Source organism: Alexandromys fortis, unplaced genomic scaffold, assembly GCF_014885135.2.
Source record: "Alexandromys fortis isolate MF-2015 unplaced genomic scaffold, M_Fortis_MF-2015_v1.1 scaffold_4, whole genome shotgun sequence".
Taxonomy (NCBI): Eukaryota; Metazoa; Chordata; class Mammalia; order Rodentia; family Cricetidae; genus Alexandromys; species Alexandromys fortis.
Genome location: NW_026067944.1, coordinates 20,528,845 through 20,544,486, shown reverse-complemented (window position 1 = coordinate 20,544,486; position 15,642 = coordinate 20,528,845). Strand labels below are relative to the sequence as shown.

At 40.0% G+C, this 15,642-nt stretch overlaps 1 protein-coding gene across 1 annotated transcript in view; it reads right to left on the bottom strand.

Moving 5' to 3' along the window:
* The window catches only part of Epha6 (EPH receptor A6), an 839,925-nt gene that overhangs the window by 25,650 nt on the left and 798,633 nt on the right, over nt 1–15,642 (bottom strand). The window contains exon 15 of the mRNA XM_050149039.1: nt 2,621–2,770. Within this exon, the coding sequence (XP_050004996.1) occupies nt 2,621–2,770 (150 nt within the window). The remainder of the gene's footprint in view (nt 1–2,620; nt 2,771–15,642) is intronic.

The window sequence follows — 15,642 nt, the reverse complement described above, 5'->3', positions numbered from 1 at the left end:
TTATCTGGTTGTCTGAGCTGAAATGGCACATTTGGGCCATTCTCCACAGAAACTGTCCTCCTCAGCAATCTGTCTTGTGGTCTGGCATCCTCACTTGTACCTGATCTGCCCTATGAAAGTTCTGCCCATGCTTTGGCACCTCTGCAGAAGAGGGAGAGTCCGACACTAGCAAAGGGAGAGCATGGATCTTTCTTTGCTGGAGTAAGTGCCACCAGTGTCTCTTCAGAGACAAAATACCAGCCTCTTGCTATTAGAAGGCACATCAAACAAGAACCCAGCACGTTTCTTTCTCATATTATTTAGTCGCGAACCTGAGGCACTTTCAAAGCTTAAGTGGTCTGCATAATTGAGTCACAGTCCACATCATCATGGTCATGCTTCCTAAGCCTGCGACTGCAATGTGTCCCAAGAGGAAAGAAAATTTAGGGATCAAGAGATGCAGGAAATTGCTCTTTCTCTTGGTCTAATTTTATTAGAATAACTCTCTCTAATGTCGAATAAAAAGATTAACTCTGATCTTTATTAACATAAGTGAATGACTTTTATGAAAGTGTTTTATAAAATAAATCAAATCTAAGCTTGATGTTTCTTATCTTCCTCTTTTGTTTCACTCCCAGTAGTATCAAGTCATATATTGTATGTTTTGCTTATTTATTTTATTTCCAGTCTCTCTCTTAACTGTTAAAACATAAACTTCTTAAGGGCAGGAGATTACTAACCCCAAAGTGGAAGCTGCATGAATAGCCAATAAAGCAAAATAGAAGTCACGGTTATTCCTTGCTTTCTCCAGCTGTGACTTGTTCTAAAAGTTCACTATGGCCACAATCTAAATTTTTGAACAAGTCATTCGAATTATTACCATGTGTCTCTAGACACGGTGCTGAAGAGGACTTGATTCTAGAGATTTGCTTGCATGGCTTATTTTTGTTCAATTAGAATACGTACATGAGCAACATTTAGGTTTAGAATAAAGCAGGTATTACAGTGACTGAATTTAGGGCTTACAAGATATTATCTAGCTGGTTTTTCTTTTTTTTTTAAAAGAAGTACAAATAAGCAATAAAAATAAAACAAAACCACAACTCACAGTGGAAGTCCTGAGAGTGAAGGGTCAAATTTCCGGTTTGGGAATTTAATTTAACATCAGGAAGTTCAGGAAAGGCTTTGATGAACTGACACGTGCTACACACACACACACACACACACACACACACACACACACACACACACTCACAGTGACAGGGTAACACGAAGAGCTGTGAGGTCCATTAGACAAAACTCCTCTGGGGAATAGAGGATTCTAGCCAAATGACACAGCTCTAAAATGCTCCAATGCTGAGTATGTCACAGAGGTTGCTGGCGCAGCACATTCTGTGTGAAAGACCAGATGTTCCAGATGTTCTGGGGGACCCTGCTAATGTGGCTTTGTGTTTGATGTTGTGCCTTGGAGAACAATGACTGTGAAGCTCATGTGACTGCTGCTTTATAGGTATCTGGTATTGAAATTCCCCATGATCAGTCAGCACATACCCACACAACGAAGTAAGAACCAGCTGCAAAAGCCACACTCCATGTCAGCAGAAGTATCAACTGTGCCCAAAATCTAACCAAGTTTATGCCTGAATATGAAATGTCAGTATTTGGGAAGTAGAAGCAGGAAGATCACTTGAGTTGGATTCAGGCCAGCCCAGGCTACGCAAAGTGAGTTGCAGGACAGCTAGAGTTACATAGAGAGGCCCTGTCTTGTCTCAACAAACAAAATAAAGCAAGTCTTGTGAAATGTGAATAATCTGTAGTGTGTACTGTAGTGTGTAGTGTAGTGAGAGGTATGGGGGTTTGTCGGGAGGTTGTAAGCTTTACACAGGAACAAAGGAATGTGATGCTGCAGTGCTATGCTCTGAGTGTGGTTAGGGATGACTACAGTCGCATCGCTATCTTTGCATGTGAAGACGGTCAAAATCACATCAGTGCTCCTTCCCCATCACTATAGCTTTAGAAGCCCTCAGGGGGCATTGAAGAAGGCAAGCTAATTAGACAAACTTGGCTTCTGAGATGAGGCAGCGGTAAGAGAATACAAGGTCTGCTCTGACCTTGCCCGCACTTGCAACGTTGGGATATCTGTAATTCTGAATGCTGTCTCTATGACTGTGGGCAGATCATAGAGGCTGAGTGTATGAACTGTTCGGTTCTGTAATGTTATCAACCACAAATGTAATTGCTACAGATAAAACAGAAGCAAAAAAAAAAAACCCACAAAAAACAAAAAGAGAGATCGGAAAAAAGATTATGCATCTCAAATGAACCTTGAGAGATGACATCCACTGATAGTGCATCGCCTGAAAGCGTTCTCTCTTCTTCTCAGTGTTATCTATCATAGGCTGATATGGATTTTGCAGCGCTGCACTGTATTGCTCCGTGGAAGAAATGAGTAAGAAGTCAACATTACTCTCTCTTTTGTTTAACTGTAGGTAAGCATTGTCTTGCTGCCTTAGAACACTGAGAGTGTCCTAGAGAAGATGTATATCAGGCAAGGAACAAAGCCCAGCTCACCCTGTTAACTGTGATGAAAGAAGAGGACTTTCCCACCCAAAGGCATTGTGCTTGCAGTCCATGTACTTACATCCTGGTTGGACATTTCCCAATATGGTCTCTCTCCATAGGACATCACCTCCCACATGACGATGCCATAGCTCCAGGCATCACTTGCTGAAGAGAATTTTCTGTAGGCAATAGCTTCTGGGGCCGTCCACCGTATAGGGATTTTCCCACCCTGAAAAGAAATAGGGTATTTCTCAGTTGGCTCACAAGTATATTAAGACACAGGCATCCCGTTTAAATATCTCTTGTTTGCAATCCCTAAGCACTTGATAATAATGTTGGCACTTTAAATTAAAATAGAGAACTGGGGAATGTGAAAACATTAGAATCCTCCTCCCCCCCTTAATTGTTATTCAGGAAAAATAGCTTTAATGGGGGAAAAGTCTTACTTTGGAAAGATTTTATTTTATTCATTAGAGAAATTTATTTTTACTTTAGATTCACACAATTAAACACACTATTATGCCATTTGGAGAAAGTTCCAGATTATAGGACATTAAAAACTAAATATTATTCAACATTCATTAAGCACCACATTGCATTTATAAGTAATAATGAGTCTAAAGCTCAACTCTAATTGAAGACAAACGGTTAAATACGCTGAGCAGCCTTCCCAACTCCACATTTAGGAGAACATTATTTTGCTGCTTTTCCTCAGCTTTGATAACGTTATTTCATAAATAATCTTTACCACGATACAAGAGCAGAGGACGTAGGAAAACTTTTATTTTTTCACACGTGAGAGTACATTGCATTTTTTTCCTTCATCGCTCAAGTTTACATCTGAACATCATAAAGGGATTAAATTGCACACATTTATACCGTTTAAATGCTAACGTCTGTCATTGTGTCATATTTAACTTTTATTAACATTTATCACATATTATCTGTTGAAACACTCTGTAAATCCCCCTTTACTGTGGTGACAAGAATAAAACAATTCATCCATTTGATTTATAGCAATATTTTAAAATCTCAGCTCCGAACTACCACGTTGAGGCAGCTGTGTGTGACCATGTTGCCACTAGATGGCGGTAGAGAACCAGAAGCTGTCTGGCTCAAACCCGGGCGATGGCTTCAGTTCCCAGCAAAATTATTTCCATCAGTCAGAACCCGCCACGGTGGGATTGTTTCAACATCCTCAGCACTTTCATGCGCACAGCATCTGAGCTCGCGATCTGCAGGAAATCTGTGTTAAGGGGACTGTGGGGGAGGAGCGGAGGAAAAAACAATCTGTGTACTTTCTTTCACCCTTGATGAATTTAGGGTTGGCAAACATATCTTTTAGAGGTGAAATTTCTAAGTACTATAATCTTTAATTATTTAACAATCGAAGCACTATAAACTTCAAGAGAAAAAGGATTAATTTGAAATAGAAACAATTTAGACTTCATAAGGTAAATGGGAGAATTAGTGAAACCCTCATTTCAGAGAAGCCCGGAGAGGAATTGTTAGGACCCTTGGGAAAAACACTTTGAATCCAATCCTCTGTTTTTTTCAAGTGAGTGAGCAGCCTAGTGTTCAGAGAGGAACAACTGATACCCGTAGTATCTGAAGTCTACTAGTGCAATCGTACAGACAACATGGTAGAATGTTGCCAGAGAGGCATAAATACTTCAGCTGGAGTGTTGGGTACATAACTAATTTTAATATTTAATATGATATATTGAAGTAGCTTAGACAGGAGCCCAACGTCTGGGCTTCTGTGCTTTAGGGCAGAGTTCTCTTAAAAGTCATCGAATAAAGACCAGGAAATCATATTTATGAAGTTAGTGAAAGCAATCTAACTGGGTGTGGATGTGGGGGCAGGAGGGAGGGAGTCATTCTTATTTTCTCTTTTTTTTGTGTGTGTATGTATGTGTGTTTTCTGTGTGTACCATGTGTGTGATGGTGATTTGTTGTAATAGGAGTGGTGGGGCTGTGTCCCCAGCACCCCGGCCACCTGCTAGCTTATGCCCTGAAATAATTACACGGAAACTGTATTCTTTTAAAAACTGCTTGGCCCATTAGCTCTAGCCCTTACTGGCTAATTCTGACATCCTGATCAACCCATCTCTAATAAACTGTGTAGCACCTGTCTTACCGTGAAAAATTCAGCATGTCTGACCTGGCGGCTTGCTTCATTGTGTCTGCCCGGGGAGCATGGCCTCTGAGCTCACTTCCTCTTCCTCCCAGCATTCTGTTCTGTTTACTCCTCCTACCTATGTTTTAACCTATGAGGCCAAGCAGTTTCTTTATTACTTAACCAATGACCTTCCTCCATCAGTGATTGCTGAAGCCACCTGAGGCTTTCCTGTACCTGATAGCTGGAGTTACAGATGGCTGTGAGTGGCCAGAAATGGATGCTGTAAATTGAACTTTGGTCCTCTGGCAGAGCAGCAAACATTCTTAACTGATGAACCCCCCTCTCTCTCTCTCTTTACACACACACACACACACACACACACACACACACACACACACTTCATACCCCTAAAAGCTTCAATCTTTAACGTAAGTTTGCCAGAAAAACAACCAACCATACAATAAACCCCACAGAACCCACAGTTAAATTGGAATTCTAGGTAAATAGCAAATAATATTTTTACAGTATATATACTCCATGAAGTATATATACTCATACTTTTTTTAAAAATTATGTCCTAACTATCAAGACTGACACTTATCATATACGAATAAATTAATCACCCTTCTTCAACTATAATTGAAATATAGATTATATATTTTGATTTGCTACATGGGGCAAACCATAGTTAAATGCACTAAAAATAAGATGTTGTAAATGCTGTCATTGAACAGGTGATGCCCCAAGGAAGCCTGTGCCACCTATGTGTCTCTGCCTTTGATAAGTCCAAATGTATTCTATGTGGTAGTGCAAAGCAGCAGCTAATGATGGCGACTTTATTAATCTATTGACTCACAAATGCTATCCTTATTCAAAGGATTCACAGAAGCTATACGTTGCATTCCAAACAACCTTCACGTGTAAATATGGCTTCTATCTTTTTTGAGATTTTCTTCTCTTCCCAAAGGGAAGATATTTAAAAAAAATTGACAAGCTTCATTGCTACCTGTTGTGAAGCGCATTTACTCCAAATTCGCGAGCTGAAGCCCCAGCTCACAGGGTGACTGTCTTAAATGTCTTTTAAAGTAAAGGTAATTCAGGTTAAATCAAGTCATAAGGGCGTAGCCCAGGATGACTGGTGTCCCCATAGGAGTATGAAGAGATAGCAAAGAATCTGCAGGCACAGAGGGAAGGCCATGTGAGGACACCCTCTGGAAGCAGCCAGCTGTCTGTGAGCCAGAGAAGCTTCCAGAAGAATTGCTGACACCTTGTTATTGGACTCAAGAATTACAAAGGAAAAATTTCTGGTGTTTAGGACACCCAATTGGTGGTGTTTTCTCATGGCAACGCCCGAAGACTATTATACTACCCCAATTAAAAAAAAAAAGAACCTCATTCAATACTTGTTCAAATGAATACCATCACAAAACGAACAGCTCATCTTTATTTGAAATTCTTTGCCCAGTGTTGTCTGGAAATGGAAAGTGTGAGCCAGAATAATCCTAAAATAAAACGTGAAAAAAATGGGACAGACATTTAATGTAGAAAATATAATTTTAAGAAAGAAAATGCATGAATCTAATAGTGGGTGGAAAGTGGAAACTGGGATGCTTCTGAGCGCACATGTGATAGAGATAAGGAAACAGTCAAAACATATTTTTTTTCCTGATGATGAATGCTAAATATAGATTATTTCTAGTTGTAAGATTAGGCAAAAAGGAAGAGACACTTAAGCCCAAGGCATGGCTTCTATTTCCTGCATAAAAGAAAGTAGAATTCATAAAAGAAAAAAGAAATACAATTCATGAGTATTGCATATGCGTGTGCATGCTTGTGTGTGTGTGCGCCAGGGTGCACATGTGCCATAGCACATGTATGGAGCACCCATGTGGAGGTCAGAGAACAGCCTCAGGTATCAGCTCTTGCCTTCTAAGGAGTTAAAGGCAGGTTCTCTTTATTGTTGGTGATGCACAGCCAGTTTACTGGCCCCAAGCTTCTGAGGTTGCTCCTCTCCCCATCTCCCATCTCATTGTAGGTGTGCTTGGCTCACAGATCCCTGCTGCCTTACTCAGCTTTATGTGCACCCTGGGAGTTGGAACTCAGGTCCTCTGAGTTCCACGGAGCCACCTCCTTGGCTCCCCTCCCTTTAATAGAAAGGACTAACTTAAGCTGTGGCTTAATCTCATCTACATATTTTCACCCTTGAGCGCTTAGGTGCTTTTTGTCTTCTTCTATTTCTTTCTGTTATTTCTGGAAGCTCTAACCACCAGATGCTTGCTTCAGGTTCCAGGAATGAACAAATAGTATAATTCTTTAGATTTGAAACCACAATCATGTCTCGTTGTTTCACCATATGTTAGAAGAAAAGATGCTAATCAAAGGGACTAACTGGGATTCTGAAGCGCTTTCATTAGTAATTCCTCTCTTACATAGCAGCAAGCTTAATCGCTAGGGAACAAAGGAAGAACAGGAAGTCAGAGATGTATATGCTACTGAAACTTGGGCTTAGCAAAGCTTTTACTCTGTTTTCCAAATTATATTCAAAGCTTGTTACCTACCAAATAGGTAGTGGGTTGCAGATATAAAAGTACTGAAAACAGAATGAGGAACTCTGCATACTTGTATATCCCTGCTTACCCAGCACCCCATAATGCAGCTGTGTTTCACACGTAAATATTAGAATGTAATCGCATTGTCTCTAATGAACAGGCCTGTCAATAGATACGTAGTAAAATTAAGAAGATTTCACTTTAATTAATACTAAAATCTAACAAAAGAAATGATCCAGAGAAAGTAAAGATATTTGAAAATTTCTCTATTTCTCATTCTCTGGATTTGATGTTTAGCCCAAAGAAAAAGAATGGACAATAAGCTCTTTGGAGGTTTTTCTTTTCTTATAGAGCCTATTTTATGAAGCCCTAAAACTTTAAAAGATAAGAGTTATGGAATAAACAAACACCCAGTAAATATATAGAAATATTTTTAGCATCCTAAGCTGTGAGGAAAAGGCTAATCAAAATTACAAGGAGGTTCTATCTCATCTCAGTCAGAAAGGCTATTATCAAGAAACCAAGCAACAAATGCTAGGCAAGCTGGGAGAGATAGGAAAAGGGACCTTTATTCAGTTCTGGTGGGAAAGAAATTCTGTCTCTATGGAAATCAGTACAAACAAACAAATTAGCAAATGAACTAAAATGAGCTACCATGTAATCTAGCTATAGTACTTGTACTTATATATCTGGAGGAATCTAAGTTATTGTACCACAGAGATTCTTTTATATCCGTGCTTATTGGAGCACTATTCATAATAGCCCAGTCGTAGAATCTGCCTAGGTTCCCATCAGCAGACAAATGAAATATGGCACTAGTACAACATGGAACTTGATTCAATAATGAAGAGAAAAAGTGTGTTATTTGCAAGAAAAACGGATAGAATTGGAGATCATCATGTTAAGCAAACTAAAATAGATTCAGAAAGCGTAATTCACATTTTTTTTTGGTATGGAAGGTCCTTCTGTCTATGTATTGCTTTTATTGGTTAATGAATAAAGAATTGACTTGTACTATAGCATGGGAGGAGGAAGGCGGGGTCAGGGAGATGCCATGGAGCCATCGCTGGAGATAGACGTGCTGAAACTTTGCTGGTAGGCCACGACCTAGTGGTGATATACAGATTATTAGAAATGGGTTAAATTAATATGTAAGAGTTAGCCAATAAGAAGTTAGAGCTAATGGGCCAAGCAGTGATTTAATTAATACAGTTTCTGTGTGATTATTTTGTGTGTTAGCTAGCAGAGTGGCCAGGAAAAACAAGCGGCCTGCTGCTACACATTTTCTCCCATCTATTGACTCTATCTATCTATCTATCTATCTATCTATCTATCTATCTATCTATCTATCATCTATCCATCCATCCATCCATCCATCCATCCATCCATCCATCTATCTATCTATCTATCTATCTATCTATCTATCTATCTATCTATCTATCTATCTATCTATCTATCTATCGACCTATCGATCTACCGACCTATCAACCTATCTATCTGCCTAACATCTGTCTTTGACATTTAAAAGTAGAAGCGATTGTTTAGGAAGAAATGAACCAGTGGACAGGAGAGAGGAGCTGGGGTAAATATGAGCAGAAATACATACTAACTACCATAATTCATTATAGAGCACTTGAAGTCACTTTTCACAGCATCTAGGCTCAATCGTGACTTTGTGTGTTGGGTGTTGGTGTGTGTGTGTGTTTGTGTGTGTGTGTGCGCGCACGCATGCATGTGTGAGTGGTTTTTTTGAGACAGGCTTCTCTGTGTAACAGTACTCTCTTTGCTCCTGTCCTGGAACTTATTTTACAGATAAGGCTGGGCGAACTCACAGATGTCCGCCTGCCTCTGCTTCCTAAGAGCTGGTATTAAAGGTGTGCACCACCACTGCACGGCTAAGTGTGACCTTCAATGAAGCTTGTAAAAGCCAGAGGCAGTCAGGTGTTGGACGTACCACCATTAGGAGCATTTGGGAAAGAGAAGGAGGTTCCCTAGTTGAGATCAGTCTAGGTGATATAGTGGGTTCAAGGTCAATATGAGCCAAGAGACAACTACACAGGGCTGGTGAGGCCACGGTTCTTAAAAGAGGAGCTTTTACAACCACTATCTTAAACCAGTCATAACTTCATTCTAAAGATTTACTCATATATATCCATAGATAATTGTAGGTCATATCCCACGTCAAATTAGCTGCTCTTTGCCAGAGATGGAGACCAGTATAGATAAAGACAACTAGTCAAAATGCAGAATAACAACTGTGGGATGCCCTTCATCAATTGATACACTCACACAACACTACGCTTGCACCCACAGGTCAGGAGATGTCATGGAAGCGGGGCAGAAATATTTATAAGAGCCAGACGACTAGGCTCTTATAAAGCCTAGTCTTTATAAGACTAGGCTGCTGTGAGAGTGTGTGGGCCTTGGAGCTATGACAGGGAAGCTGTACCCATGTAATTGCCATAGCAGGGCTGTTTAAACAAAGCCAAACAACTCCAGCAACAGTTGATGTCCCAAAGTAGATATAGGAAATGACTTTGGTTGCCACCACTGGATAAAGACCTACAAACAGTTCATGATTGGGATGCACTCCTTGAATAATTATTCAATAAATGATGAGTCCTCAACCCTAGAAACACACAAGCAACACTAAACAGTCTCAGGGGGTTATGTTTATCTGATGATTCACTTAAATGCGTATGTAACGACAATGGTTGAAGAAGAGGTGGTTATGAATTTGAGGGGGTTTGGACTTGGGAGGAGGTGGAGAAGGGGAGGAGAAATGCTATAATTATATTTTAATTGAATAAAAAAATCTAAGGATTGAGAATGTAGGTCAGTGGTAGAATATTGGCTTAATATATACAGGTCCTAAATATGATCACCAGAAACATGCATGTGCGTGCACACACACGACACATACACATCACAGAGCACATACATGTGCATGCGTGCATACACAAATCTTGAGGCACCAAGACAGTTCTGCTAACTGACAAAATCTGATCCATTTTTAATAATTCCATAGTTAGCCTTGTTGTGATCAATTTGAGAAAATGTAGATAACTATATCCTGTGCCTAAAGTCTTGACATTCTCCTAAAAATGCCCCCTTAAGCCTGAGGATATTCATTACCCATCTTACTACGTCACAAGTAAAATTCTATTACCAAAGAATAGCATCTGTGTTTGAATGCTGAGTGGACAGACTTCCTTGTAGTTTAACCTGCTGACAATGATTGTCCACACTCCTTATCCTTCCCTAATGCTTCTATTTATGATGTCATTGACCCTGGGCAAGCTCCTCAACATTTTCTTTCACAATGTCACCAAAATATACCTGTCCACATAAGTACAATTTTGCATAGAAATCATTTGATTCACAGATGTCAGACTAGGACATCATGTTCTAAACAAAGACTCTTTTTGATATGGTATTTAAAAATATTATTTTTATTGATGTATAATAGTAATGTGTTTTATGAAGTGTGCATTATGATAATTCAGCATGTATACTATGTAACAGCCAACTCAAATAAATGCTTCTATCTCCTTCAAATATTAATCATTTGTATGACTGAGAATTTATACTCTCCAAGTCTTTGTGAAATGTACAGTAGATTGTTTTAACTAATAATTATCCTACTGTGACATAAAAAAAAAACAGATCCAATTTCTTCTCTCTGTTTTGTTAAACTTTATTTAACCTCATTTTCCCTGCCCACCCTCTCCTGGTTTTAGTGACAACTATTCTACTATTAAATAGACTTTCTAAGTTTTTGGAACTCATTAGTTTTTAATAACCACCATTACTTGTGTTTGTTCTCCAAAATTTCTAAGTTGAGAACTAAACTCTTATCTAGTGATGGTGGGGTAGTTTAAAAGGTGATTTGGTTATGAGCACACTTTTTTCACGAATTGACTTATGATATTAGCATAGTGTGGGTTCGTTGTCCCTGGAATGGGTTTGGCTTCTCCCACTTCTATCCTTTCCCTATCTTGTACAGGAAAATTCACACATGCCTTCTCCTGTCCTGTGGCTCAAGATGACATTGCCAGACACAGACTCTTCAACCTTGGAGTACCCTGGCTCTCAAACTGTAAGAAATAAACCTTTGCTCTTTATAATTACCCAGTATTTGGTATAGTGTTACAGCAACACAAAAGAGACAAGGAAGGCAAAAACATTTAATGAGATAAATAGTGCAGAAATCTATGGCAAACAGTATTGCTTTATGCTTCAAAAACAGTCTTGTGTAAAACTAGTCTTGGAAATACTTGTCCTTTGTGTCAGACTTCTAGTATTTATGTCAAGGGGCTTTGTTCTGGTCATCTTTGAGGTCTCATAGTAGGCTGTTTAATGAACTCACACCTATCAACTGTTTGGCCTTGTGATAAGACAGGGTTAATGTTTTTCTTGATGAAGAGATTCCTGTTTTCAAGTGAATTTAGTCCTCTGTAGACTGGTGGGGTAAGAAATAAGGAACGGTGGGATGGGGAATGGAGGGGTGGGATGGGAAGTGGAGGGATGGGATAGGGAGTGGAGGGGTGGGGTAAGGAGTGGAGAGGTGGGGTAAGGAGTGGAGGGGTGGGGTAGGGAGTGGAGGGGTAGGGTAGGGAGTGGAGGGGTGAGCTGGAATGGATGCTCTAGAGTTCCATTCTCCCCTCTCACCCAGGAATATTGTCAGTTCCTGCTGTCCTCCTTCACTCTAACACTAGGCCACCTTCTCCCTCTGATGATGAAATAAATAATTATATACTTTGAAAACTTCATTAAAATGCATTTCTCATGAAGAACAGAGACAGATTAGAATGACTTCAGATAAACACAAAGAGTCAAATCATCGGCTTTCCTTCCCACTTGCTAAAACGGTTTTTAAGCACGGAGAGTTTTCTTGTCCCATTCTCATGCTATAGACCTGGGGTGGCACCACATTTTCATTCATTGTCTAAATGCAGTAAGCGGCTAGTGAATGAAAACCTTTTGTTTCTTTTAATAAAACAGCGCCTATCACACCATTCAAAGTTCTAAGAACCAGGATCCTTTTAGCCTACTTCCTCCGAAGTTGCTCTGGAAAGGAATTCATTGCCATCTATTTCCCAGTATTCTTTTTCAGTGAGAACATAGGTGCCACATCATTCAGTGGATAACACGGTTCTGGAAGACAAGTGTTAAATTAAGTTTTCTTTTCTATGGTAGTAAGTAGACAATACAGGACACAACGCTACTGTAATACCGGAGAATTAAACATAGTTTTTATTATGAGCATTGCCATTGCATCTCAGCACAGAAAACTTCAAAACCTTCACGGTATGGAAAGTTTTTTTTTAATACCTCATCACTCATTATTGCTTTGCAAATATATTGTATGACAAAATCTCGGCAGGATAGGTGGTAAAGTAAGAATCAAAGAACTCTCCTCAGTTTGTTCTGGATAGCACTTTTTCTAATTGGCCGCCTTCCCTTCCCTCTCCTCCCTTCCCCTCCCCTCTCCTCCCTTCCCCTCCCCTCCCCTCCCCTCTCCTTCCCTCGCTTCCCCTCCCCTCCTCTCCTCCCTTCCCCTGCTCTCTTCTCCTTCCTTTTTCTCTCCTCTGTTCTTCTCTCCTCCCTTCTCCTTTCCTCTCTTTTCCTCTCCCCTCTCTCTCTTGCTCTTTCTGCCCTCCTTTCTCTTTATAGAAGACGATGCCATGCCATCTTCTAAATGAAGTTTGAAAAACCTGTGGTCTATGTGGTAAACCCAAGGAAACCAGCACGGAAGTGATGGCTCAAAATGAATCACATAAAATTATAAAGTGAAAGATTAGTTATTTGAGGTGATTAGCTACCATTCAGATTGAGAAATTTAATACCTTAGGGTATTAATCATGTTGCAATTATTTGCATATACCACATTTGCTAGTTCTGTTTCTCTGGTAGCCCAACTCCCATCCATCTCTATTCATGGTTGGAATATTCATGTTATTTTTGGAAAGCGTTTAGATCCTGCTATTAGGATAATACATTGGAAAAAGTGAGGCAAAGCTGTATTTATTCTAGTATTATTTGTAAGTCCTGTTTGAAACAAAATTTCAAAAAGGCTATTGAGAGTACATATGTCTCTAAGGGGAAGGGGTGCAGGGTGGTAAATCCTAGTGCACTCTGGAGAAATCGATGGTTTGGAGGGAAGGCAGTTGTGAAGCCAGATGGCTACCTGGCTTTGCGGTTCCTTTTTGTCACTAATTTGTTCTGCCTCTGGACAGATGATAGGTGCTACTATATGTTGGTGGCTTTGGATTGAGTGGTCTTTTAGACTCTGTGAAGGACTAATATGCTATAATTTGTTAATAAGTGTAATTCTACAGTGAGTTAAACACAGGGAATAGCCTTTCCTCCTGTCTAAGGTAATGCAGACAGAAAAGACTCTTGCTGAACTGGGCTGTTTCCTCTTATGTCCACAGGCACTTTACACAGAGTGTCTTGAGAGGGCCTGGTGCTTTGAGTGTATTGAAGAATCAAGGTCTTGACTGTGGTGTTTTGATGCATCAGTTCAGAGTGAGGCTGTGACCTCAGATTACCCATTGTGAGACAGGGTGAACTGAGGAGAGAGGAGATGACAGGATGCAATCTTTGGAAGCTATTGGTTTAGGTCCAGCTGCTCAGAATGCAGGACTCTGTGAGGACCAGCTAGGAACTCACAAACCCATAGAATCCAAAACTTAAATGTCTGGATATGAAAAAGTTTAATAACAGCTGACATTATTTTAGAGGTAGTTATTAGTTGAGAGGATTTCTAAAAATGCCAGAATTTTTAATGTGTTTAAAAATTGAGAACAGGCTGGGCAGTGGTGGCACATGCCTTTAATCCCAGTACTTGGAAGGCAGAGGCAGGGGAAATTTCTGTGAGTTCGGGGCCAGTCTGGTCTACAGAGTGAGTTCCAGGACAGGGACCAAAGCTACACAGAGAAACCATGACTCAAAAACCAAGAAAGAAAGAAAGAAAGAAAGAAAGAAAGAAAGAAAGAAAGAAAGAAAGGAAGAAAGGAAGAAAGAAAGAAATAAAGAAAGGAAAGAAAGAAAAAAATGAGGACAGTTTATAATCATTAAGTGCAGCACTGGAAACACCCACTGCTGTGTTTATTCCATTACTCCAAGTTTTCCTTTTAACTTTTTTTGTTATGTAAAGCCCATCAAGATCCTTCAAGTCTGAATTGTTTATAACTAATAGAGCTAGTTCTCTTACTCTACCCCAACTTCACCCCTCCACTCCCTACCCCATCCTTCTCTGTCTCCTACCCCACCAGTCTAGAGGGCTAAATTGACTTGAAAACAAAAAGGACTTAGTCATGAAAAATTAAGCCTCTCTTAGCACATACAAACAGTTGATAGCTCTGAGTTCAGGAAATAGCATAGCCTGAGACCTCAGAGATGACACGACACCTGACTGACACTGGAAAGCACACGTGTTCTGTGTGCTATTCGGCAGTGTCCCCTGCACTCACTATTTCACTTCCTGCAGTTTCAGTTGCACATAGCTGATTGAGGCTCAAACAGTTCCTATCCTAATTGTGTGTGGTTGTGTGTCTATAGTCACAACCACTTGGGAGGTAGAGGCACAAAGATCCTTTGAGTCCATGGGTTCAAGGCCACTAAGCTGATGCCAATCAGGTGTCTGCACAAAGATGGGAACTGGATGGGATGAGTAAGGTAAATGGTGCAAAATGAAAACATTTACTTTTCAGTGTTATCTTAATCACTATGTACTTGGCTGGTTATAAGAAGAGAAGAAGGGGAAAATTTTCAGGTCTGAACTTTCAGTTTATAAAGTGCAACACCAATGGGAACACTATAGGTCATTGGTGGCATTCATTCATTCATTCATTCATTCATTCTCCTAGTGTTTCTTTGATCAAATATCTTTTGAACCCATTTCTCATGCCAAGTGAGAGTTACAAAGAAGACATTTCTCTAGTGAGATCATGTTAAGATAGGAAAGACGTGGATGTATGCAAGTACTAACAGCACTAAGATTCCTCTAGTGAGATCACGTTAAGGTAAGAGAGATGTGGATGTTTGCAAGAAGTAATAGCACCAAAGTCTCTTCCAACTTCACTGAGCAGCAAAAGAGGAGGGATGAGCAGTTTGGATGGCCGTGGAGAGAGAGAAGAGGGTATTGCAACAGAACTGCCTAGAGGTTTCCTCTAGTAGGAAAATGATTATAGAACAAGGTCAGACTGTCTCTTCAGAGAAGTAGCAAGCTGAAAGAGACAGCACCAAGCATCCAAGGAGGGAAAAGATGGCTCGAAGAGAGACCAGCAACCTGACTCATCACTTGGAATAGTAAGCACCAGGATTGCAGGATGGTCTCTTCATTTGAAGTGCCTTCCCGGAAACTGATTTTTACCATTTTGGTTGTATCTGCTGCTATTTCTATGTGCAAAATTATACATAATT